Source organism: Gallinula chloropus (genome assembly GCF_964237585.1).
Source record: "Gallinula chloropus genome assembly, chromosome: 3".
Taxonomy (NCBI): Eukaryota; Metazoa; Chordata; class Aves; order Gruiformes; family Rallidae; genus Gallinula; species Gallinula chloropus.
In genome coordinates this window covers 13,066,279-13,093,542 of record NC_140087.1, presented here as the reverse complement: position 1 = coordinate 13,093,542, position 27,264 = coordinate 13,066,279, and the positions used below count along the sequence as shown (strand labels likewise).

Below are 27,264 nucleotides of genomic sequence, written 5' to 3'. Positions count from 1 at the left end.
ACAAGGAGGCAATCACACAAGAGCTGTCTGCTGAAGATTTTCAAAGTAGAAGAGCTTGGCAGAAAATTGAGATGTTGTTTATTAGCTTGGCCTCCAAGTCCATCCCCCTTGGCCCTCCCGGCTAAGTCCTACTCAGCTTGAGAAACCCCCTTCATGGGAGGGGCTGTCAGGGAGAGTCTATAAGCAGATCTTTAGGTAATCCTGAGGAGCCTCCTCAGGCCAAAAATAAAGACATGACCTAACAACACAGATGTTGGAAAGCCACTGCTTGCCCTATCAAATCCACAAGTACTGCTGCTCGTATTTCTGCCTTCCTGCAGACAGATGGAAAGCAGAGTCAAGTCAGGAAAAGCCTGGTGAAACAGGAGAAGCCCTAGGTGCCCGAAACAGGTGTCTCCTAACTCTGACTCGAGCACCCGTTGCTCTTACACATCCACAGGCCCACCGGCCTGCTTCCACACTTAGGCCTGGGTGCTCAAATTGGTGAGCAGGGTGCAGCACGTATGTAAAGTCAGTGGGGTTTTTTCCAGCTACCAAAATGTAAATTAATTCTGATGCAAAGGAGTTCAAATACCTCGTTCTGTGAAGAATATGAAGACTCTCAGCTTTTAAAAAAACCCATCTGACCTTTTTCACATAAATCAACTGCGACGCAAATGTATTCTCACAGGAGCAAAGACAACTAAGGTATCTTTTTATTAGTTGTGAAGAGTACCAGAAGGAGCAGCGTGTATAAAATTCATTTATTTCCACTTAAAAACATTCAGGTTTGGTTTATGCAGCGCAAGACTCTTCTTGCAGGACTTTAAAAGATTCTTCTGGTTTTGATTTTGGTGCAAAACATCAGTACCCATTCATTTCTAAAAAACCTGACTGAAAAAGCAGGTTGTTGTGAGGAGGTTACCTTGCCCTGCTAGTGAATTTTGCTTCGTGCACTGGAAATAAAAGGCACAAAACACAGAGCCCCTCCGTAAAGTAGCATTTCCACTGTAGAGAGAAGATGTTAACCTTGAAATCAGACTTTACAAGGATTTCGTTAGGTTTTATACAGCAGGAATGGTTTGCCTCCAGGTCTATTTAATCCAAACACAGAAGGTTTAAATCCCACTGTGTTACAAGAGCATTACTTGCTCAGAGTATTTACAGGCTCCAGTTGGAGCACGACCCTTTCTGCAGCTGAAAGGGGCGACTTTGCTAATAGGACAGATCTGCAACTTCACTTTTTTGGCATCTGAATCCTGGGCTTGGCATATCTGATTAAAATCAATGCAAGTGTGGGCATTGAGACCCTATTACAGAAAACACAGTGCCTTCCCAATAGAAACACCAGCGTTCTATAAGGGATACTCTTGAGCACTTCTTACTTTGAGAGTGGTGTCTGCAGCAAGACAGCTCTGCATTCAGTGCAATTGATGATGGCTCAGAGAGAAATGCTTGATTCCAAACTGCCCACATTCTGGGTCATCTGCACCGATACCGAGCCATTTAGGGAACTCAGCTTCAGCACAAAGCTTCAGGAGGAAAAGGGATGGTTTTTAACCTGTGCCAGAAGTTTTGTGTTTGAGCAGCTGGAGAACAGGGGAAAGCATCCTTAGGCATAAAGACCTGAGGAGATGACCGAGGTGGCTGTGCTGGAGCCTTTGCAACCCAGTGCACTGACTCAGTTCAGCTCCGTTTCACCACTGTCTAAGGTCAATGCTTTCCACACCCGTCCCACAAAGCTCCTCTCTCAGAGGTGAAGCTCTGCCCTCCTGGTGACACTGTAAAGCTCAATAAAAGGTGAGACACTGCTACTGTGAGGTGTTACAAGCAGAGATGGCACTGCTTTACACGCTGTGTTTCAGCCATGCAGGGAAGCTGTTCAAAGTTCCCAATGATCACAGAAAGCAGCTCACATACCTCTGGGAAAAGGGGGGTGCTGAACCTGAACCCTGTTTTCACTGCCTGGGGGGAAAAAAAAAACCCAAACCCTTCCTTAACTCTGTATTCTGATTAATTCAATGCTCTGATCAGAAGATATCAGTCTGTAAGGTATCTGGCAAAACTATAATGCCCATGGATCACAAATAAATCCCAGACCCCATGCAGATTTTTATGTGTGGTATTTCATAGGAAAACAGAAACACCTCTTGTTTTTTTTTCCTTTTAAAATCAAATTATGTGTATTAAGGGCCTGTGAGGGATGATCCTTCCTGGATTGCAGGAAGGATTCCTGAGGGAATCAGCAGAATCCCCAGAGCATGAGAAAAACACTGAGGAAAACTGGTGCAAATATATTTTTAATTTTCCTGCTGTCTACAGCATCCCACTACTCTTGTAAATACCACTCCTTCCTCTTCCTGGGCTGAGACACTGTTTAGAGATGAAACTCCCAAGCCTTGAGTTAAAATACAAGCCTTGGGGTGTAAGTAAGAATATAACGATGAGCATGATTCTGGAAGAATGTGTCAGTTTATCCAAAAGTGAGAAAAGCAGCAGAAGTGTTCCTGGAGGGGCAACAAGACCAACAATAATAGGTAGAATACTGTTTTGCTCTGCAAAACCAAACCCCAGTAGCTGCAGTGCATCAGAGTATAGACAGCTAGTAGGCAAATACACACATCTACTTCATAGCTCTACAGCCTAGGTGGGAAAGACACAAATGCTCAAATGCTGGGTCAAATCAGGAGGGAGTCTGACCATGTGCTCTTGCTGTTCTGCAGCCAGAACCAGGTTATATACGGGTGTTTAGGTTTTGGCTTGTTGGAGAACATTCTGTCAAAGGCATCAGGAAAAACTGAACTTGAACAATCTGGCTCAAGCCATGGTTTTGTGCTGGTTGTTGGTTGTTTTGGCTTTTTTAAACCAGTGTCTGGTCTACTCTTCAGGAACAGTTGGAGAGCTAACAGAAGTGGGCTGTTGAAGAGCATCTGTATAGCTTGGCTGAGATTACAATGAGAATCTAAGAATTCTTCAAGATTTCTGGCCTCCAGGTTTCTCTTCTGCATAGAAATAAGTGACAGGAGAGAAAACTGGTGACATTTTGAAATCTCTTTGGAAAGAAAGAACATTTTAGCAACATCATTATTACAGACTGTAACACACTTAGGAGCGTCATGTAATATAAGCTTTTTAATAATACTTGACTCAATTACCCAGATTAGTGTCTCTTCAGTATTTCATGGTTATCACTGAACACCTTCAATTTACAGTCTTAAATAAATTACTGTGTAAATAAAGTATGCTCAGAGTTCTTGTATGTGGACAGTACTTACATTTAATTACATATGACCTGGATATGTTTACAGGTGTAAAATACATTAAAATTGTTTACAGGATATAAGCTCCACTAGCACTAACTCTGGAATCTAAGTGTTCACAACAGCACCAACAGTAGCTCAGCTATTTATTTGAACATGCTTCTCAAAATGTACTTTGGAACTCAGTAGAAAAGAAATTCAAAGAAATGCCAAAAAGAGGGAAGCACAGAAGGTCAAAACTCCATAGCAGGTTGGATCAATAAAATATTAAACTGCAGTTCTTAAATGTAAGTACTACACCAAGTAGTAGTCTGGTTGGTCTTAAATGGTGTTAAAGCCCTTGTTTTCTAAAGGAGACAGGAGTAAGCCTTTTGCCTATTCAATCCAATCAAGATTTAGGCATCGTGCTATAAAAGCAAACATATCTGACACTTCTTCTATAACTTTAGCAGTTGGCTTTCCTGCCCCGTGCCCAGCCTTGGTGTCAACATGGATGAGAAGCGGGTTGGTTTGTTTGCGGCTTCGGCCCACGACATACTGCAGCGTCGCGATAAACTTCAGTGAATGCAGAGGCACCACGCGGTCGTCGTGGTCTGCTGTGAGGAGCAGCGTGGAGGGGTACTGGATGCCGTCTTCTTCTGGGAGCCTGATATTGTGAAGGGGAGAATACCTGGAGAAGAGGAGACAAATGTTCGTGTATTTTTTCCTCAAGACCCAACAAGAATGTCCTCCCATACTGCAGCTGTCACACTGGCATTTAACAGCACTCAGAATACCACCGTTCTCAGTTGCATAGATCATTATTGCACCACTCAACTGATACAAGGTGGTGGCAACAGATCTCTGCCTCTCAAATGCTTTTTAACAACACGTGATGATATCTGCATACCTAACCACACAGGTTCCTGGCTTCTTCATTTTCATCTAAGGAACAATGTAAGAGAACACGCAGATTTGTTTTGAAAAGGAGTTAAATGGCCCTGCCTCTGGCAGGGGGGTTGGAGCTCTACGATCCTTAGGTTCCCTTCCAACCCATGCCATTCTATGATTCTATGATACTACAGGCCACTCTGTTTGCCTCAGGTAATTTTTAGGTACCTGTAAAGGCAATATCTAAGGAACATTATACATACATATATTCCTACATGGGACAAGCAATTGCCAGCTGTTGAAAATGAGGCAAAGAAGTATTTTGGTTATTGCCATATAAGTTGTTTCTAAAACGATGCATTGAGATTTTGTGAGTACACGTGTGTACAGAGTGACTCCTTCCTACAGATGCATTTCTGCCAGTCACAGAACAAACATAAAACTTCACTTCTACATCTTCAGAATATCTGAATTCACAGATATGCAGGCAAGTTTCAGTGTCCAAAATCACAAAGAGTATGTGGATCATTTTTATAACAGTAAATATTTTATCTATTATCTAAGCTAAGTTAGTTTTATCTGTTGATAAAAGATGAATTATGAAATTTGTTAACTGCTTGGTGTGCTGTATTTACAAAACCATGTTTACCATTGAAAGCTTAAATTAGACAACTGAAGGTTTTGAAACAATCTAACTACAATGGGTCCAACCAATCATCTAGCATTTGGGCTTCACGCCGATTTATTTTTTTTTAATAAATGCTTTAGATCAAGTTAGATCTCAGTGTACTTGCAGTGCATGTGCTTTTTTTTAATATCTAAACCCTCTATTAAATTTCAGACCAGCCAAATTGTTTAGTGTGTCTGAAGCATTCTCCTGGAATGTCAATCTTCATTATTAAAGGAACACAAATGCAATAACAGAAGACGAGGTTCCAGAAAAGTATTTTAAAATTATGGCAGTTATTCTAACACACTCCTTAATAACCATGTCCAATGTGCAGTCATTGCTATTCTTACACAGTTCTCACTAATTTTTGTTATTTTTAAAAAAAAAAAATCTTTCTGGATCTCTCAGCAAGGAGTTAAGAAATTAATCAATATCCTGTTATGGTCTACTGCCATTCAATTCCTACAAATAAATCCCATCCACATTGCATAATACAATTCACAATGTTAATCGTCCCTCCCCATCGTAAAAAATAGAATTTATGTGGTGGTTTACTTGAGAATATCCTGTTGTGACAGTCTGAAGGAGTCACTGCTCAGAAAGGAAACCTTACACGTTGTTAAAGCTGCTGGTAAAACAAGGTCTTTGAAAAAATGACCAGTTGACTCAACGGGGCTTTGAAGACAGTCTGTCATGCAAAACTGACTTGTAAGGAAATGCTGAACCCCCCAAATCCAGTGTGGGAAAGGAAGAAATAATTCTTATAACAGATATTGATCATGACAACCTGAAACTGTTGAATAGACTACGCATTTTAACAACCACAGAAGCATTTAAAGGCACTTACTTGCACAGCCACTCAAACTGCTCCTTGCAGTCGGAGCAACCGTAGTCAGTGGTCCAGGCATGGCCGATGGTGTACTTGTGGAATTTGAGCATGTCCATGACTCCCACCTGGGCGATGGCACAACCAAACAGGTCCGGGCGCTGGTTAGCACAGGCAGCTTCGACAGGAAAACAACTCTATTAGTGTTTGTATCCGAAAGAATTAACCTCAGCAGTGAAAGGTTCACTGCCAAGTTCATGAAAGACCAACTTCCAAAAAGCTGTCTTCTGTATACTCAAAGTTTCTTTAAAAATAAAAAAAGGTAAAACTGTTAAGTTAAAACACCATGAGAAAACCATGTATCTGGAGCCAAAATACTTGACTATAAAATATCTGATATAAGCCCAACTGCACTGGGACATGACTGCCAGTGAACATGAAATCAAATAGATTTTTAAGCAAAAGTGAAAGCAAATACACAAATGGATTAAAAATTATAACTTGCTAAAATGGTATGTTGAAAAGAGTTTAAGAGCTATTTCCCTGTTCTTCAGGCACCAAACATGCTGTTCTTTGAAAACTGCCTTCTGAACTAGAAAACTGCCTTTAAAGGAGAAATGTACTTTTGAATTATATAAGGTTTTGGACTACTGAACTGAAGTTCCCTAAACCATTCTCAGTTTAAACTTTTAATATTAGTATCAACAAAGAAATGGGCATTGAGGAGCAAAAGCCCTCTGTTTACTGATGAAGGTTTCTTTCCATAATTATGATGTAAAGAGTTTTAGTAAAAGCAGAATGCTGCAAAATCAGAGGAATAACCTCATCTTAATAAAGCAAATTACTGTTGTATTTTCTTTTTTATGATTTCCATCTTCCTACTACTGGAAGGGAGAATTCTTTAAGAAGAAGAACGCCTCGTATGTTTTATAAATAACCACAGTAGGTCCATCTAGCTCAGCGTTCAATTTAGAAGACTGGCACCTGGCAGATGCTCTGGGAAAAGGCGTTAAGCAAATACTGGAAGATATTTCCTGTACATTATCAGCCTGTGAACTAGTTGTTTTGGTTTTCCCTTAGTTGGAGTTGTCTCCAGCCACCTTGGTAAACAGCCATCAAAACACTTATCCTCTGTAAATGCATCTATTTCCTTTCTTTATGTTTGTTCATCATATCCTATAGCAGTAAGTCTTTCAATTCCAATTTCTGTTGCTTGATTTAAATCTTTAGCCCGGTGATTTTATAATTTCCCATGCTTTTTTTGAATTTTAAGAAATAGGAGCTCTGAGATTTTCACATTACTGCTACAGTGGATCCCAGAATCCCTAATTATTCTGCATCCAGATGTTGGTATACTCTTTCCCAAATTCTTGTATATCCTCATTTTTGTCCATTGTGAAAGTGGATTGTCTATTGGGGTTCCCTGCCTCTGCTAATCAGGATATTGCTATGACACAACCTTGCTCTCAGCTCAGCAAGAAGTTTCTTGCATAGCTTTATGCAAAGGACCTTGTCAAATGCTTCTGAAAATTTAGGAATAACTCCTCCCCTAGGTCACTGTTACAAGCACCATACACCATACACTCCATGACTCTTTCAAATACCTCTTGTAGATTTGCAAGGTGTAACTTCAGCCTGCAAAAGTCTTGCTCATGCGTCAGCTACTATTTACTGGTTTCGAGTGGTTTGCCCATTAGAAAAGTCAGATTTACTCATCTGCAGCTTGTGGATCACGATGAACCATTTAAAAACTGGCATTACACTTGCCCCCTTCTGTTCCTCAGATATTCAGGCTTAGTAGCCTGCAATTTCATATCAGAGTTCACTTAGGATCTTATGTGTGTACCATCTGCTCCTGGCAAGACACTGCTTTTCATCTGATCAATTTATTCTAAAACCTCCTTCTGCTGATGCTTCAGCTTGAGTCAGCTCCTCAGAGTATTTCCCACGAAGAGAGACTCTGGTGTGGGGAACTCCCCACACTCCTCAGGAGGGAACATCGATACAAACAGACCACTCTGTTGTTCTGCTGTGCAATTATCTTTCTTTAGTGCTCCTTTTACACCTCAGTAACCTGTAAGTCCCACAGATCCTCTGGCCAGCTTCCTGCTTCTGATGTGCACAGAAAGCTTTCATTGCTAATCTTTCTACTGGAAGCAATATGCTCATCAGTCTCCTGCAGTCTGATGCCCCTCTCAGAGGTTACACGCTACCCTAACTTCTTTATTTGAAAATGACTTCTATTTTCTGGAAGATGTGATTTTACTTCTGGTCATCTCTTGACATGCAACTATGCTAACTCTCCTTGGGTGCTTTCTGAGCTGTTTTCATAAGGTATATATGGTGCCTTAAATAGCTACCATGCAAAAAAATCTCTTCATCTTTTTAACTGAGCTATTGACCAGATCCTTCCCTTCATGTTATTTCCTTTCATGAACATAAATTATATTCTGGTAGGGAAAAAACGCCAAACCAACTATCCTAATGCTTAATTTTAGTACTCTTCATTGCAGAGTGTCTCTTGAAGCACTGTGCATTGCTCAGGGTTTTATAAAAAATTGCTGCTCCCACTTCTCTAAATAGTTACTACAGTAAAAATCACTTATGGAGACACTCATCCAGTCCCACTGCACCCGTTTAATTAGCCATAATACTTAATTATATGCATTAATGTAACCTGGAACAACAATTTATTCATGAGTTTTACTCCTCTACACATACTTGGAGATTTAAAATTCAGTACAAAACCACGATTTCAAAACACCAGAACTGTTTGTATAAGCAAACACAAGAGGTCAAACACTGTGTTTGCAGGAAGGTTTTCAGCTCACAGCTGTGCTGGTCAACTCAGCTCTGGGATCACACTGTAGGACAAGGAAGTTTTGTTTTGCAGTTGAATGAGGCAAGAGCTCAGGGCTCTGCACTCCTCAGAGACACCTCCTGTTAGTCAGAATAAAAGGAAACAGTATTTTGGAAGAGTTACAATACTCTTCCTTGACACTTTTTTCTTCAAGAAATGAGAACTGAGAAAATCCAGCAGTGGGTCCTTGCACCGAAAGTTTTGCTCTCTAGTGTTGCATGAAAAAAATTGCAAAAAATAGGTCTGCTTTGATGAAGAAGCACTTAAAAGAATTTCCTAAATTCACCTAATTCCACTCAGTGAAGGAAAAATCCCTCTCTGGCTCATCAAGAGCACGGAAATCCATCTGGACTGTAATCCATCTGCAAGTGCAAGGAAAGGTTTCTAACAACAGGCTTTTCAGAGCAGGGAGGTCTAGATTCCTACTGCCTGTCTCTTGCTGGAATGACGTGCTCTCTGCAGATGTCACCTGCTTCCCCCTGCCTGAACAACAAGCCCACCTGACTTGTTCAGGTTTTCTGGTGACTAAAGCCAGGTAGGGATGAGTATCATCCTGACTGATGATGGTCCATGCAACCATAAAATAGTATTTTCAGAAGCTATGTAACATGTTGACAGTTTCAACACATGTGTTTACTTTCTAATAAAATTGACTTGTGTGATGCTTGCACTCTGTATGGTTTGCAAACCCTTTAATCCTTTGCCAAATTAATCCATTTCTACTGGTGTTCTTATTTACCATGCACAAATACCTCCTGCCACCTGTAACCAAGGAAGGAAAAATGTAATTTCACATGTACTTGTTATTTATTTTTAAAACAACTGATTTTTAGAAATAAGAATGCAGGAAAAGCCAAGATGGCTTGGACCAAAGATCTGTATTACTACAAATCCTTTTTCTTATGCTGGATGCTAGTTTACTGCAAAATAAAATAAAATCCATAGAGCCAGTATTCAGCAGCCAGTAAATAGGGGAGTATAAAATGAAGAGCTAAGTGTATGCCTAGTAAATCTGCTTGTTTTCTAGAAATCACTGATTTATGAACGTAAAGAGCTTTTTTCCCCCCCCTCACATGAATAGCTCAACTCTGTCATACTGTCATATGCCTTTCATGCTGGTTAAAAAAATATAAACCCCAGCATTATTAACCTGTGTTTCCTCTTCCTTTCAACACTGAACAAAATCACCTCCCTTTTTCCTCTACTACTTTCAGAGACAGGAGTTTTATCAGAAATAAATTTTGTAGCTCTTTGAATAGTGCCTGGACTATGGGACCTTTTTGTGACAAGCTTTTCCATTTAAGAGGAGCCTATTAAATTCCTGAATTTAAGAACACAGCAAATTACACGTGAAGCAGCTGCACTGGTAACAAAGTGCTACATTTACACAGTTCCTCCAAAGCTGCTCATGACTTTTTCAACTGTCTGTACTCCTATCTACGATTTCTCACCAGAGACCCTACCGATTTTACTTGTGGCCACATTTTAACTACATGATGAAAGTAGAGTCAAATAGTTACGTGCCCCTGTAGGAAGGCTTTGAACACAGAACTGTCGTGTTTTCATCTGCCCTCTAAGAACAAGAAAGCATGACTACAGAAAGAGTGAAGAAGAAACCCTGATGAAGGACTGCAGGACTCTGTGCTACAGACAGCACAAAGTTTCCCAATGCTACCAAACAGATTAGTGAATTTGTAATGGTTAGTCTTGAGAAGGAAAAAAACCCCAAAAAGCAGATGTTTTTTAAAGCATTCTTACGGTGTGATTCTAGCTCTACCACACAAGACAGTAATTTTAAGTATGGCTTTTAACAGCCAGCCTTTGCCAGAGCCTCCAGAATCCCAATGTCCTTTGCAAGTAATTTGTAAGCAACTAAAGTAGAATTGTACATATTTAATGCCTGGTATATATTAATGTATTGGCATTCTGGCAACTTTTGAAATAAATCTCACAGATGCATAAAAATCTCATAAATTTTACTCTGACAAACCCAGTACCAAACCCAGGAATTATCTGAGCAGTTCTTACCAACTAAGAGGCCCCCATTTGAGCCTCCATTAATTGTCAACTTCTTTGGGGACGTGTAGCCTTCCTTGATGAGGTATTTGGCAGCACACTGAAAGTCGTCAAAGCAATTTTGTTTGTTGGCCAAGATACCACCTAGCACACAAATAAAACAAATCAGTTGATGCCATAAAAGCCATTTGATACCATCTCTTCAGAAAAACATGTATGCAAAAATACCTGGGAACAATTCCAGTTTCATGAACATTTTAATAATTGATACAGTTCAGAAAGACAGCAAAAAAGAAAGTTTCTTTCAACACAGAGGGTATGAGATGGTTCTGTCGATAACTCTATAATGCTTTCAGAAACTCTGAATAATACATACCTATACTGTGGGGTGAGTGCCAGGTAGCATTCCTAACCAGTAAAATTAAAGCTAAAAGCTTTGCACACTACAAAATATATACAAAATGATGACACATGATCCACTTGAGGTTTGATCTAATGGTACTTTAACAGCATTAAACTTAGTGACAAATTCTTAAGGCAATAAAGCTTCAACTTATAAAATAAGCTATATAAAATAAGTACTTCTAATTTCCTGGACATAGAAACTATCAGTTGTTTTCAAATCAAAGATGATACATATCTGTGGTCAAAAAGGGACTTAAGAGTGGCATCTTGGTTTGAAATTTTATTAATTAATTATCAATACAGAAATGCTTGAGATGCTGCCATCCTGTCAAACAAAATTCCAAACACGATGAGATGTATGAGGACTAAATCATGACTGAAAATGTAGGTCCAGATGATGACATTGGTAAGACTTCCAGTTCTCAAAATAAAAAACTGCAGGGTGGGATGCAAAAGGAAAAGGATGGGTTTGCCCTACAATCTTTCAACTATGTGAGCAGAAGAATATCAACTTAGGGAACTCAGTTAACTAAATCACATTATCTTTCCTCTTTAGATGCTCATTTAGCAAGAGACTAAAACTGGCTTCTTGTCAAAGGTCACCCTTCCTTAGACCTGGCATGTTCTTTCTCTGGCAATTAAATGCTAGAAAGAACATGGAACTGGGAAGAAATTCCTCAGATTCCTGTAGCACAGGCTGTGGTCCAGCCAGGTAAGAGGGGCTCAGTGGATGCAGAGATGAAATTCCGGTTCTTTGTACTTTGTTTAAAAGCTGGATGCTTATTCTAAGCTAATTGCCTAAATTTCCCACTAAGGTCCAAGAACCTCCAGGACAAGGAATTCTACCCTAAAATAAGTAAGGTGAGCCACCATCTGGAGGTGTGTCTTTATCTCCATTGACTGTGCAGTGATCCTAGACACCCATCTTACACTAGATGCTTCATTTCTATTTGAAGTTTGGTAAGTCCAACATTTAGTCATATAGATCCAGCACACGTTGTTCTCACATTAACACCACCACTGAAGAGACATGTGTTGGGACAAGGAAAGAAGTCTTCAAGTGTGTGGCAATAAAGAAGAAAAAAAAAATCTTAATTCTTTGCTCAAAGTTCTGGTCTGGTGTAAGGTCAGAACGCTGTCTATACAATTAAACCTAAGCAAACAGACTTCTGTAATTGCTTCTGGAATTAACAAAGAACAGATACATATCTTATTAGGCAACTGCAATAGAAGACTTGGGTCAAAATTAAGCAGGAAATGTTGGACCAAAGAAACATTATCATATTAAGATAAATTTTATTAAACCTATTACAAACCAATCGGCAAATTAAAATTAATGAAGGATACTTCATCTTTAGCAATAATATCCTGTATCTGCAAGCATATATAGCTTCTATTTATGAAACTATTACACGTTTAACTCAATTTTGAGGAAATGACCCAGACAAAAAGTTACCACAGATGAAATAGTAAAACCAAGATGTAACGATCTGGGAATACCGTTTTGTTTGATAAAGAGGTATTATGGATTACTCCCAGGGCTAACTGCTGCATCAGAAACACCACTGCTTTGGTGCATTTGCCTTGCTGACATCATCTCCAGCACCTTATCCACCAGATTTTTGGTGGATTAAATAATGATGGGTGTGTTACAGAAATGGGTAGGACTTTTTCCAGTTTTTTCCTCTGGTGAAGAGATGGAAAAAATTTTCAACAATAAGTCAAGTGTACAAAGGCAATCAAAGGATTAAGACAGAGATTAGATCAGAAAAATATGGACAGAAATACAATAAAGGTGTTAAGAGAAGGGGAAAAGAAATTGATGAGGTTTTGTAGTGGGTGACTTGGCTTCCCTGTAGCATAAAAGTCAGCTTAAGAACTCCAAAAAATGTTAGATGTCTGCCTAAAAGAAGTTGGATGCCCTAAGAGATTGTGGAGGGGATGACAGGTCACTACACTTATGGAGCTGATTGTTTTCATATGAACTACAATCACATTCACTAAAAATATAGAAGGGTCTGTTCATAAATTGTGCAAAGTTACATTCTGCTTGGACTGATTTACCTTTGTGCCAGGTTTCTCCGTATTCACCACCGCCCCTGATGTTTGCCACTGCCAGAACACCCCCGAGGTGTCGCACAAAAATAAGTCTTGATACACTGAAAAAGCAAACAGATAGATTATTATTTTAATTTCCAATTTTTATATCCCTTGAGGGAAAGATCTCTCTCAAAATTGATGATGAAATCATAAGTGAAGTCCCCCTTGACAGCAAACCCAGATAGCTAGGCTGATTTCAATGGCTGTCCATACAAATGAAACCGTCTGCAACCTTGGGAGAGGTAGGAACCAGTGCCAGTCTAGTCTTGTTCCTTTAGTTCTGCACTTTGTAGAGTGGCCAGTAGTTCTGCCTAACTAAAACACACCTCCTCATCCTGGGGACTAGAGCTACGCAGTATGACCTGGATCCTCATGGCTAAACAGTTCCTCTTCTGTGATTCCCCTCTGCTTTTTCAGAGGGCAAAGGAAGGCTTAGCTCAAATGAAGAAAGCAAAGAATTAAGACTTTAAATCAGCATTTATCTTTAGTTATGAACAGGTATTTTCAACTTCTCAATGTACTTCATTTTTTTTCCCTTACAGAAGTGTGTTTGCAAAGAAAAACTCTGCTTCTACCATTGTTTTGTGCCAGGGTCTACCATCAAGTTCTGGCTTTATCTTCCACTTGCATTGCTAAATACAGAACAAACAGTAAAAAATAAAATTACAAGTTCTAACTTCCCTATTATCTCTAGAATCTGGCTGAAAGTTAAAGTAGCATGCTTTTCTTTTTTAAAGGTAAAATTGAAAAAGTATCAAAGCTATTAGTATCTTTTTTTAAATGGACTTGAATAGTTCTAATTATATTTAGCAATTAAGAAGAAAAATAGATCTCTGATCTGTTGAGGCAGTAGCTTAACGGAGCAGAACCTCCAGATGGCAAACCATGCATATGCCAAGGACATCAGTAAAACATTAGAATTTAATCCCAACAAGTCTTTTTACCCCCACCCTCTCCTGCTCATCAGAAATGTCTTGAAAGACAGAAGTCCTACAGCATCTCAAAATGTAGTATCAGAACAGATAAATTTGTCATAGCTCCCAAGCTATTATCTGTGCATTGGCACTTGTTCTTGAGAGTTCATACCAAGGATTAAGGAACCAAAAAGAAAAGCAGAAGGATGACTGATAAGACATTTCTGTATTTTCACAACCCATCAAAGAAAAATCTTTCCACCTAGGCTGGTTATCTGTGGTTATCAGATGCCTAGGGAGGCATGAATTATCTCTGCTTCTGTAAAATCAATTCTCAAGTCCATCACTGTGAATCGTATTTTCCTCAGATTGCTGTGACACGCTGATCAGATGCAAGATTGATATTCTATAAGCACACTGTGCAAAGGTCAGAGGGCATTATTCTGTCAAACTCCAGGATGCCTCATTTCGACAGGCTGCTAGACAGCTAATGTGGAGTAGCCTGACAGTAGGTTGCCTCATGAGATTGTGGCTTCTTAATTTTTGGTATGTTAGAGCCACAACATCTCCCAGAATATTCTATGCTTCGTTTCCCTGTCTCTGTCCCAAACAAAATCAATAGAAACTTTTTGGTCCACATTTACTTGATCCCCTAGTAATAAAGTTAGGAAATAAAGGAATTGCAGGTAAGGTAAGAGCTTCCTACCCAAATAAATTGTCTGAGAATATTTAAAAAATAAAAGTTTCCAGAACAGTCTATCCTCTGGCATATGCTGAAAGCAACTGTGCCCATCTGAGGGATCCATGCATTTAACCAGCAAAGAATCTGTCAGCAATGCAAAACTAAAGCACTGATTGCATCCTATCCTGTCAATGGTCTCCCCTAACAGAGATAGTGCCTTAATCATCATAATTTCTGGAGGGGTTTAAGTGACTTAGGATCTCATAGGGTATGCAGTACTCTTACTATATGAAGTTAGTCCCCACTCCCACAAGCAAACAATTTTCCTGTTGCACACACCCTCAATGGGATAAAATCCAGAGTTTGGCAAGAAACTGTAAGCAGGGCTTAACATATCTGTGTTCACCCTCAGCAATACTACTGGGATTTAGGCACCTCTCAAAAAATTACCCCACATGCCTCAACATATACATCTAGTAATGTCACTGCCAGTGGCTATTATTTAATACCTACTCCGATATGGTCAATAGTAAAGAGATTCATGACCCTAACTTCACACATACTTTCAGAAGATGTGCCTACAGCTTGGAACAAGCTTTCTCAAAGTGGCTTCTGAATTCAGGGAACAAGGCTTCATTACTATATAGTTGGGACTCATTAACCTTTTTTTAAAAGGTGCAAATTCCAAGTAATGAGTCAGTACAAAAGTGAAACTTCTTACACAACTCTGCTACTGCCTCCTGTGTCCATCCAGGTGGGTTTTTGCTTCCAGACCTAATTTCAAGTCAAGTTGGTGTCTGAGTCACAGCAAACTGCCCAGTCACTCCCGATGCCTACAAGTGTCTCATTCTGCCCAGGAAAGCCTGGCTCTTTCCAGCAGTCTCTACAGACTTTCTCATCAGCATTTTTTTTTTTCTCCTTCTCTCCTGGGAACAGGGTAAAGAAAAAGAGTAAAGGAAAGGGCAAAAATAAAGGAAAGGAGCCAATGGAGGGAGGAGAGGATACTTCTTTGGAGAGCTCCTTTCTGACCCTATTGCTTTTTTCTTAAGGAGCATAACACACAAAAATCAGAAAACAGGCATTGTTTTTTTTTGCCATATAGGAACAACACAAGGAGTTGTGCTGCAAGGAGCAAGAATGCTTCTCCCATCAGCTATTACAGCTGACAGGTCCAAGCTTTCCTCTTTGAAGAAATGCGAGCTAGTGCACTGGTGATGGGGAAAAAGCCCTGAGTCACTGGACTTGGTTGCTCTCTTGGCTTTTATAGAGCAGAAGGGAGCGGTATGAAAGCAACCACAAAGAGTAATCTTGCACTCTGCACCCGTGGTGCTATGTTGCCTGACCTTTCTGTGGGCTTACAGCCTCTCCCTGCACCACCTCTTTGCTTAAAAGCTTGGTACAAGCCCTGTAGCAGTGAAATGTAATTTCACAGTCTGCTTCACAATCGGCTGTATTCCAGTGTGCATTAGAAATTGCTTCTCCTGTACCCATACAGAACAGCAAAGGGAAGCATGTTGTTTCCTGGGGGGTAATTAGCTGAATCTAAGACATTTGTGATGGGTTTGCGATGGTGTTTCCCAGTAGTGCTGCCGAGCTACTGGTGTTGGTTCCATCAGCTTTCACTTTCACTCACTGTGCAGACTGTATAATTAATGACAGTGCTCTAATGGGCACCATACTTGACATGCTACCAAATGCAGCACTTCAGTCCAGAGGAGCATATAAGAGATGCATGCTGGCATTCCAAAATGAACCACCGCTGTAACTGACTTAATGACTCTGGCCTATGATTCTTGTAGCTATTTCTGGATCCTCTAACCTGTTGGCTTCTGTCCTGATTTCAGCTGAGACAGAGTTAATTTTCTTCATGTAGTTAGTATGGGGCTGGGCTTTGGATTTCTGTTGGAAACAGCGTTGATAATCTAGGAATGGCTTTGTTACAGAGAGGTGGGTTTTGCTCACACAGAGCCAAGGCCTTTACTGCTTCTCACAGTGCCCTGCCAACGGGATGGCCAGGGGTGCAAAAGAAGCTGTGAGGGGACACAGACAGGACAGTGGACACAACTGACCAAAGGGATATTCCATAGCATGTGACATCATGCTCAGCATGATGGGTTTAGGGAAGAGGAAGGACGGGATGGGGGCAGCAGAGCTGACTAGTGGCATTTGCTTTCCCAACAGTTACATGTGACAGAGGCCAGTTGTCCTGGAAATGGCTGAACACCTGCCTGCCCATGAGGAGTGGTGAATGAATTCCTTGTCTTCCTTTGCTTGTGTGTGTGGCTGTTGCTTTACCTATTAAGCTGCCTTTACCTCGATCCATGAGTTTTCTCACAGGGTGGGGAGTGAGCAAACAGTTGTGTGGTGCTTGGTTGTCCACTGGGGCTATACCACAAGTTTATTTCTACTGATTTTAGGAAAAAAGACTTTTTCTTTCTTTTTTTGTGTGTGTGTGTGTTCGAGAAAAAAATAATTGAAAGCAACATCAGTGTCTGAATTAAGCAGAAATAAGCTCCCTAAGCCAGACAGCTCGATCTTCTTAACGGGCGTGACACACCAGTGAGAAAACATCAGGACAGACATGGAGCTGCTGGAACAAGTCCAGAGGAGGGCCATGAGGATAATCAGAGGCCTTGAGCACCTCTCCTATGAAGACTGGCTGAAACAGTTGGGCTTGTTCAGCCTGAAGAAGAGAACGCTCTGAGGAGACCTCATAGCAGCCTTCCAGTATTTGGAGGCGACCTACAGGAAAGGTGGAGAGGGGCTGGTCACAAGGGCATGGAGTGATAGGATAAGGGGTAATGGCCTTAAGATGTAGATTTAGATTAGGTATTAGGAAGAAATAATTCTCTATGAGGGTGGTGAGGACCCAGGCACAGGCTGCCCAGAGAAGCTGTGGCTGCCCCCTACCTGGTAGTGTTCAAGGCCAGGCTGGATGGGGCTGTGGGCAACCTGCCCATGGCAGGGGCTTGGAACTAGACAATGTTTAAGTTTTCTGCCAACCCAACCCATTCCATGATTCTGTGAAAGGCAGGCAGGCTACTACTCTGCTGCATTTCCATAGCTGTGTCTCAGCGCAGGATGAAGTGAACTATGCTGCAAGCCTCAGGCTTGACCATCCCGTGGCCACTGTCTAGTGCTCTTGCCTGCAGTCATCTACAAAAAAAGTGAACAAATTGTGGTGTTGAGCTGTGGCTGGTCCAGCATGTAAACTATGGAACTCCTTGCAGAGTACTGCAGTATATAGTAATAGGGATGCAGTCAAACATCACTTGAATCTGCCAGGTAGAAGTGGAACTGACTGCCCTGCCATTCTGGCATAAGTTCTCTATTACAATTTCCTTTTCCTGATCTTGCCTGCCTATTTTTGGAACACTTTTCCTCACTGAGTACTCAACTCTCACATTATTACCTGTAAATATGCATTTGAAAACTTTAGCTTTTCTTATTTTTCTTCTAGAAAGGCTGAAAAGGGATAAATTGATATTACAGGGAAAGAATGAGGAGGGAGGTGTGGCCAATCATTTTATTTATGTTGTCAGTGGGATAACGTATTTTGATCTGGTGGTGACTGATAGTTTTCTATGCCTTTACTTTTAAGGGACTGTTACAGCTTCAAATACTTATTTTATGAACTGTATAATGAAGGTTTCATAGGGTTCAGGAAGACATAAGGTCACTGATCCCACCACCCATCTTCCTCTCTTCTGACTGTCAGCTGCACCTTCATGCTGCTGATGGCTGGACTCCTACAAGAGTCAACTATCTCTTTTGTTGGGATAGTTTTCTGCTATTCTTGTGAGGTAAATCAGCTTAGCAAGCACCAGGGCAAATGGACAGGAGGTGAAAGGAACCACTGTGAGACACCATTTCCTTTTACCAGCAGCCAGCTTGTGTCAGCTCTGCAGTACATGAAATTTTATCTTACATCAATACTTACTTTGAAAAAAAAAAAAACATGTTAGGTTTTATCACAGTTTTCAGCATCTAAAATAAAGTGTAATAAATCAGTGCTAAAACCTAATCTAAAAACAAATTTAAAAACCATTCTGGTTATATAATCGTCTCTCAAAACCCACATGAAATTAAAAATGTAGCTTTACAAGGCACATACAAGAGTTTCAAATAATCACAAGATGAGAGGTCCATTGTTAGACAAGGTATTTGCTAGAAAGGACAAGTAACTGTAAATGCTATTTAGAAATACAGTCACAGTGTCCTTGAAAAGCGAGCACTACAAAGGATTTCTTAAAATGTGCTGACTCTAAAGCAAGACTGGTAGCACCTGAACTTAATAGGATGGTTTCATAATAGAGTATTTTTGTGTTGGTGAGCTGTTCTTTCACTCTCTGAAAAACCGCTCTCCATTCTGTCCTTTGCATTTCTCTCTTCCTCTGCCTCAACCAGGAGCATTTCTTACATATTACAGATAATCACTGCCTCTTGCTAAGTCTATTCAAGTTTCCTTGCTGAGGAAATAAGCCTTTTATTTAAAGAGATCATCTATTCAATAAAGCTTGTGGCTTTTGAGGGCTACAAATCCTGTTTTGCAAACAGCATTTCTGGTTTACAATGCATTGCTCTGCATATGCAGAGTCCGTATTGTGTGCATCTCACGGCAGAATCATCTTTCCTTTATAAGGGAACACAGGAGGATTTTCTGTCTTCTGATGTAATCTCAAAATACAGTATGAAAATAGAGCTAAATTTTAATTATTCACATTAATTTAAGCACATATTCCGTTTTCTATAATGTTTGTATAACCTGGAAACAAGGAAAGTTGCTATCTTATCAGTTCTCCAAAGGACCCAAATATTTGCTTGAACGTAGCGTGTCCATATGTTTCTCTCTTATGCTCAGTGACAAAGCAAGAAGAGTTTAAGGCCTAATCCCAAGGGCAGAGTGTGCCTGCTGCAAACCTCTGAAGAGCACAGCACTTTTCTGCTCTGACAGAGATTCCTTCTGTGACCCTGGACAAATCTCTGGAATTCAGAACTAACGAAGCAGACAAATGACTCCTGGACACTGATGTGCAGTCCGTATGGCCTTGTATCTCAAGGACCTGAAATGCATTTCTCTCTCAGATTCACAGTCCACCCTGCCCTCAGTCAGTGACAGCTGTCAATAACAGATATTTCAGAAGAAGGTATCAGTTACCCGGCTTACCTGTAGCTTGGTGTAATTGATATGTTGAAGCCTCCATATCCATACAAGAAGGCAGGATGAGAACCATCCAATTTAATTCCTTTCTTGTGAATAATAAACATTGGGATCTTAGTACCATCTTTGCTGGGGTAGAAAATCTAAAACAAGAGAAAAAGACATCTGAAATGCTGTTACTGTTGTAACCCTCTACACCTGCTGTTAACCAGACTCAGAGGCAATCACTTCCACCATGCACAGTGGTACAAGTTTCCAAGCGACCTGCACCAATTGCCTGGGTCAGCCTCAGTAGCAGCCATCACCTACTTGGTTGCTTAACAGCTCTGGAGAATGTATCAAAATGAGACAATACAAAGGATATGACAATATAATTTGAATATATGCTATCCATCAACTCTATATACAAGGGGTTTCAAGAAAATGCTACAAACCCAATACCATTCTCTGCAAGGAAAGACTGGCGTTGTTAAAATGTAAGAACTTCATGGTCCATCATATATTAAAGAAGCAAAAACTGAGCTGGCAAGGAAAATGAACAGAATTAAAAGCAGATTTCCAATCTAAAACTGTAACTTCTAAAAATGTCTTGTTTTTATAAATTCAGAATTTCGGACACTACAGAACAGTAGACAGATAAATAACAAACTCATGGTGGGGTGGTGAGTGAGACTGCACTAAACGTTACATTGGTTTGGACAGCAAAATTTATTTCTCCCAAATAAATGTGTAAAAGACTCTGAAGATCTGGTTTTGTACTGCTGAAATCAGGGAGTATTCTTTTATTTTATTTGATGCAGCAGTTTTTTAATCACGAGCAAAAGGCTAAAGCATTTAAAAAGTCAAAGTATTTTAGGTTTAGCATTAATACATTGGCATTAACAATATTTATCAGTGGAGTCATTCCACACACCAGACTCAAGTGAAAAGACTTTGAATAGCTGAAGAGGCTCTTTCTTACTAAGCCTTGTGAAAACGAAAAAAAGCTGACTACTAAACACTTATACATGCAGCAGGAATTCACCACAGTCTGTATCCAGCAGAAGTGGACTATGCATTGTCACAGAATCACAAGGTTGGAAAAGACCTCTAAAGATCATCAAGTCCAACCATTCCCACCCTAAGCTAAACCATATCCCTAAGTACCTCATCTACCCTTTTTTTGAACACATCCAGGGAAGGTGACTCAACCCCCTCCCTGGGCAGCCTGTTCCAGGCCCTGACAACTCTTTCAGTACAAATTTTTTTTCTAATATCCAGTCTAAACCTGCCCTGGCACAGCTTCATGCCATTTCCCCTTGTCCTGTCTCCTGTCACCTGGCTGAAGAGACCATCGCCCACCTCTCTACAACCTCCCTTCAGGTAGTTGTAAGTGGTGATAAGGTCTCCCCTCAGCCTCCTCTTCTCCAAGCTGAACACCCCCAGCTCCCTCAGCCGCTCCTCATAGGATTTGCCCTCCAGCCCCTTTCCCAGCCTGGTTGCCCTTCTCTGGACTCGCTCCAGGACCTCAATGTCCTTCTTACGGTAAGGAGCCCAGAACTGCACACAGTACTTGAGGTGTGGCCTCACCAATGCCGAGTACAGGGGCACAATCACCTCCCTAGACCTACTGGCCACACTGTTTTTGATACAAGCCAGGATGCCATTGGTCTTCCTGGCCGCCTGGGCACACTGCTGACACATATCCAGCCTGCAGTCCAGTCTTTCCAGGTTGATCAGTGGCCCCTTCCCCTCATCAGAGTTGAAACATGGGCCACAAAACAAACTTCGGTAGCACTCGGTAGGGTTTCAGGCATTACCTAGCAGCTAGAACCAGGAACATGCCAGAACCCCTAAACCCACTCAGGAAAACTGAAGTGCCCACTGGCTTTCAGGAAATCAGCTCCCAAACACCCAGCATCCATGGAGCACACACTTCCCTATGTCTTCCTATTACTGCCACAGCACTGTGCGATCTTAAAAGCTGAAATTCCATGTACACAAGCAGACTGAAATTGCTTAACACAGTTCCCCTATCTTGTTGTTTTGATGCATGTATCTGCCTGCACACTCTAATTTAGGATCCAGCACATCTTATTTTGACAGTGAAGCAAAACACGTGGGTGTGAATGCAGTTTACTGCTTGTCCTAAACTTCTGGTTGACTACTTTTCATTGCTTTGGTTTTAGCATCATTATTTGCAGCTTCTAGGCTAATTAGAACAAAGAAGTAGTAAATGAAGAATGACATTTTTAGAATATTGCTGCATGTTTACTATCTCTGTGCTTTTAAAGGAAACAGACCTACCATGCTTTATAAAGCACACGATCAACAGGATCTATTTCTGTAACAAATGAAACCCAACAGTAATATGAACCCATGCAACACATTTATTCTGAGCATTGCCTGTAATGTGAAACATGTAAATCCATGTGGCATGTTAAAAAAATAATTAAAAATCACATTTAATTTTAGTTTTATCATAGTAAAGGAAATGTGAGAAATTTCAAATGAAATCACATCTACCTCTGAAGGTTTCACCAAAACCTGTGGACATATTTCAGATGAAGTTCAGCATTTCACAGCTCCCAAATTCATCCCCAAAGGCACTTTTGCACAGATGAAACTGCTGTTTCTAACCATGGCCACAACTTAATCTTTACTGACAAGGCATTCATCAGAACTCACTGCAGTAGAATACAAAGGATTTTCATTTTAAGGGTTTAGCTGAACACTATAAACAAACAAATATGGACAGGAAAACCACTGAGGGTAGTGATGAGGAGAGTCTCCTCTCTAAATGTTATCCATCAACTCCAGTTGCTGCTGGCAATTCACACGAAGTGAGCACCTGGCCTTCCTACAGTTCCAGCAACCTACTGCTGATGCCCAGTCCTTCCCTGGTGATTAATGAATGACACTAATTTTTCGGCTTCTTTCTGAACAAAAGGCTTTTATTAAAAAAACCCCAAAGAACTATCTGAAAACTGACTTCAGTAGGGGTTTTATCATCATCAATTAAATAACACAGCATTAAATGAAAACTCAACAGCAAAAAAAGGAGATGTGTGTCAAGGTGACATTTGCAATTTAAGAGTTTTCACTCCTATCTTTGCTAAAATAATGATTACCTCTCCCTCCAAGATAAAGAAATGGAAGGGGGGTGGAAATCAATTCAGCCAGACGAGGAGATATGTGCAGCTATTTAAACTTCTCAAATAGACTATTTTCAACAACTGATTCAATCTCACCTTTAAATCAGGTGTTATCTCTGAAGCAAGTCCAATGGTTTATTCATGTAGCCAATAAAGGGACGTGCTTCTATCTCAAAGATTAAGGTAAACTGGAAAGGGCAAGCCCTAAAAAGAAGAATTTCCCCTGATGGTATTTCATGTCTAAATTTAGAAGCTGCCAGCTTTTATAGGAGTAAATGCTCATAAAAGGATAGTACTGCTTTCTGCTTTATCACAGCTAGGAGTGATCCACTTGTAGTGGCCACATCATATTACTCGCTGCTCAGATGTTTCCAAATACTCTCACGTCACTACAGCCACAGCACACGCAAGAAGAGGACAAATTAGCAAAGTGATTTTGGAGGGAAGAGGACTAGGGACACTGCTCAGGCATTGTTATGAATGATGAAACTCAGTATTCAAGGAGGGACACGCTAAAAATACATCTTTTCAGCCTCCAGGAAGGAGGCAGCAATGCTGTGTGGCTGAGGGGGCAGTCCCGCGGCACGCAGCCCCTCGTGCTATTCTCAGAGCATAGCGCTGGAGTGGCCCCGCAGCCCTGAAATAGTCATAGCTAACTTCAGCTCACACTAATGTCCCTATCTGTCACACAGCTGAGGGGTCTCAGGGCCAGGAAGAATCACTTTCAATTCAGATGCTGGAACCTGAGGCATAAATTTATAGCCCCTATTCATCTTATTGTGACCCAGGGAGAAAACACCACTGTTCACACAATTACTCATTACTATAAACTACATGAAGATTAAGCTACAAAAACTTACTCATTCTTCTTTAGCACATACTTCTGTATTTGAACAGTGGTGTTTTTTAGTTGGTTGGTTGTGGTTTTGTTTTGGGGTTTGGTTTATTTTGGAGGGGGGGGGGGTGTTTGGGGTTTTTTTTTTAAATCTTAGCTCTTGAAAGCTACTTACACTCCATTTTCACCTAACAAAAGAATATGGAATTTTTACTTCCAAGACAGTTTCCAGAGTAAATTTTACAGGTAAATAGAATTAATGGCTATGTGACAGGAGTTGTAAATTTACTTAGGAGTTAAGCAGCATAAATAAAGTCCTGTACATTTGACTCCTGGGGAGGTCTTTGTCCTCCTAGTTATTATTTGCTTTAAGTATGCAATATTTATGTAGGTCAATCTTCTCTTATGGAAGATGGAAACAATCACCCAGCTTTGTAGACAAAAATTCAGAAAGACTCTAGTTTACCCACTTTGGGCTCTGCAGTGACAAGAAACATCCTCTTTACCTTAAGTCACCAGGAGGCAAAAGTAAGTATTTTAACTTTTGAAAAGCTGGGGGGAATTTGAAAGAGAGGGGTTGAAGACAAAGGTTTTCTTTCATTTGTCTGTAAAGATAACATAGCCAGACACTAACACACAGAACTAAAAATAGTTTGGGCAATTATCCACTATGCACTTATCTTGTGAGTAACATGAAATCGGTATCTCTGAAGACTAAAGGAAGTGATACAATCACCACAATAAATAAATAAAATTAATCTGCCTGAATAGTCACATAACTGAAAATACCTACAACTACTGAAATGGAGTAGAAACTTCCATTTTTAGAAATTGAAACCCTCAGCAATCTGTGAGTGTTCAGTTTCACTTCTTTTCCCTTTCGGAAATGTTTTCTCTGTTCATATAATGCAGAGATTATAAAATGTCTGTAATTACAATTGATTGGGAAAAAAGTACACATGCACTTGAAATCACCTTACTTTTAGAAAGCCAGAACTCCTTCTATGCAAAATCCCACTTCAAACTTCTACAGATTTAAAATTAAAATTTAAAAAACACAGGTTAAAAAAAATAAATCATAACCAAACAGGTCTAATGAACACATGTCTTTAAGCTGTGAACAGTACCTGAATGTCTAGAAACCTTTCATAACTTTTCTGACTCATTAATTAATGACAAAGATAATGAAAAGCCAATTAAAAAGTGATTAGTTTGGCTTTTCAGAAATAATTATTTCCTGCAGGTAATATATGAATTTTACATATGAAAAGAAACTTTGACTTCTGGGACTTGAAACCCCCCCTAAATCACAGTAGGCTGATTATTCTTAGAAAGCCACTAGTGATTCTAAAAATGTCTCTCTAAACCCCTATTTCAAGATTAGGTACTACATACCAGAGATATCCATTCTTTCCATGTCTTTGTGTGCTTGATCAAAACCAGGTAAAAGTCAGACTTGTCATTAGATTGACATCCATTGTACCAAAATGCCAATGAATATTACAAAGAGTAACTAAAAAGGCACATAAATCACGTTGGAATACTCCTTGTTAAAAATACGTGTTCAATAATTTTGGTTTAGTAACACCAAGACAATGCCTTGAAAATGAGTTTTGTTCCAATGCCTTCTATAGTAGTTTTACTGAGAAAATTCCTTTTCATTTGAAACAAATACATTATGTAGCAGTCCTGTGAAATTTAGCAAGTGTTTTCTGCTTGTAGGTAAGAGCGGCTGCCCTCACACACAGCTGATGTGATGCCACTAGCAGCCACCACAAAGGGACAGGCAGGGCTAGATGCACAGCATCCCATCGAATCCCAGCAGACACAGGTATGAGGGAAGCACACGTAGCTCTGTTGAACGGTTGATCAAAGCAAACTACTTCAGTTTTTACTTCCTGCAACTGTGTTTCAAACATCCTGAAATGAAGATCTCTCATCACACTTACATCACCATTTGTGTTTTGAGATTGAGGGAAGAAAAGCATAAATAAATTACTTAGCACCCCTCACATTTTCCTAAACATCACAAATGCTTTGTGACAGGCTCATCAGTCTGACAATACCATATAACTATCTTTGAAAGATGACTGGAAGAGTAAACTTAAGAGGAGAAATCCCTGGAGAAAGCTTGCGTACATCAGGGTGTTGAAACCTGTACTTAGGTACAGAGGAAATGGCACCTGAAGCCGAACAATGCAACACAGCAACACCTCCCACTGACAAGCTGCTACTCAGTGCTTCAGGAAGGCAAGTCACAAAGAAAACCCTGCCTTACACCAGCACAGTCTGAAAATTTCAGCACTGTCAGGCAGGGAAAGTCCTCTTCTTATAACACCAGGGCAGAAGTCTCATCGATTCAAACAGAATCATGTGCTGCCTCCAATCTCTCATCACCTCTGGCCTCACACAAAACTTGATACTAGCCTGGGGCTAGGGACTACCTAGCACATTACAAGCAAAATGCCCTATTTATTGCTGTCCAATGGCCTGTAAAAGCAGCTCTTGCTAACCACTGGTTTTTGTATTCCCATATACAGGATGTACCAGAAGCCAGGAGAACTAACAGAGAACTACACAGCAAATTCACAGCATCTGAGGTGTCCTTTCTTGGTAGGGGGAAGCCTCTGCAGTCTTCTTTAGGCCTCTTAAATTAGCTTCAAAACAGTTCTGTGCAGGTTGTGACGCTTGCTCAATACAGAACTGGACAGGGTCAAAGTAACAGTATAGTAAAAGTTCACACAGGTAAAACTCAGAAAGGAGAATGCCCACTACAAAAGCATGATGAAAATAATCAAGAAACCTTTTAGAAATACTGCATTCAGTTTGGGGCCTCTTACTACAAGGTGCTTTGGGACGTGGGTTAGTGGTTGGACTTAATGATCTTAAAGGCCTTTCCCAACCTAAGAGATTCTGTGACTCTAAAAAATTGCTCACCACCCACCAGGACAGAAAGCAGCCTCGTGCTGACAGAGGCAAAGTGCCAGGAGATGGTCATGTTGAAGAAATGCCTCCCCTCCTTACTAAGTTTGGCTACTGAGCTGCAAATGACTGCAGGGAGTTATCTCACAAGGTGTTTGAAGAAAAAAAAAAAAGGGAAATAAAGAGAATAATACAGCCAAAAGTTTAGAAATCCCACAGGACTGGTATTGCAGAAATTGCTTTTAAATCACACTTTTCTATATCAGTTAATAGGCAAAGCTCCCTTTATGTAACATAAAGCCTTAGTGGCAATTTGAGTCCAATAAGACCTCTCTACTCCACTTTTGCAACCTGACAGACTTCTCTCTCCTGTAAATGTTTATCCTCTGACCCTTCATAGGGATCTCAGAGCTTCCTGCACAGAGTAATCAGCATGTCATGTACAGTTATTCCTTTTCATTCATCAGCTTGCAGTTTAGAGACAGATACATATCAGATAAGTAACATTTATCCTTTGAGTTAAATATATATAGTAGTCATGTTAAACAGAAAAAAGCCCCAGTGACAAAGTTACAGTCTCATTCTTGAATTACCCCCCTCTGTGCTTACACATTCAAGAAATGTATTACC

General features: G+C 40.3%; 1 protein-coding gene across 1 annotated transcript in view; it reads right to left on the bottom strand.

Moving 5' to 3' along the window:
- Positions 1–3,110: 3,110 nt before the first annotated feature.
- Positions 3,111–27,264, bottom strand: part of PREP (prolyl endopeptidase) — a gene marked incomplete at its 5' end in the record, with an annotated part of 104,278 nt that continues 80,124 nt past the window's right edge. The window contains 5 exons of the mRNA XM_084262547.1: positions 3,111–3,909; positions 5,627–5,783; positions 10,494–10,625; positions 12,951–13,045; positions 19,750–19,886. Of these exons, the coding sequence (XP_084118673.1) occupies positions 3,615–3,909; positions 5,627–5,783; positions 10,494–10,625; positions 12,951–13,045; positions 19,750–19,886 (816 nt within the window). The 3' untranslated portion in view covers positions 3,111–3,614. The remainder of the gene's footprint in view (positions 3,910–5,626; positions 5,784–10,493; positions 10,626–12,950; positions 13,046–19,749; positions 19,887–27,264) is intronic.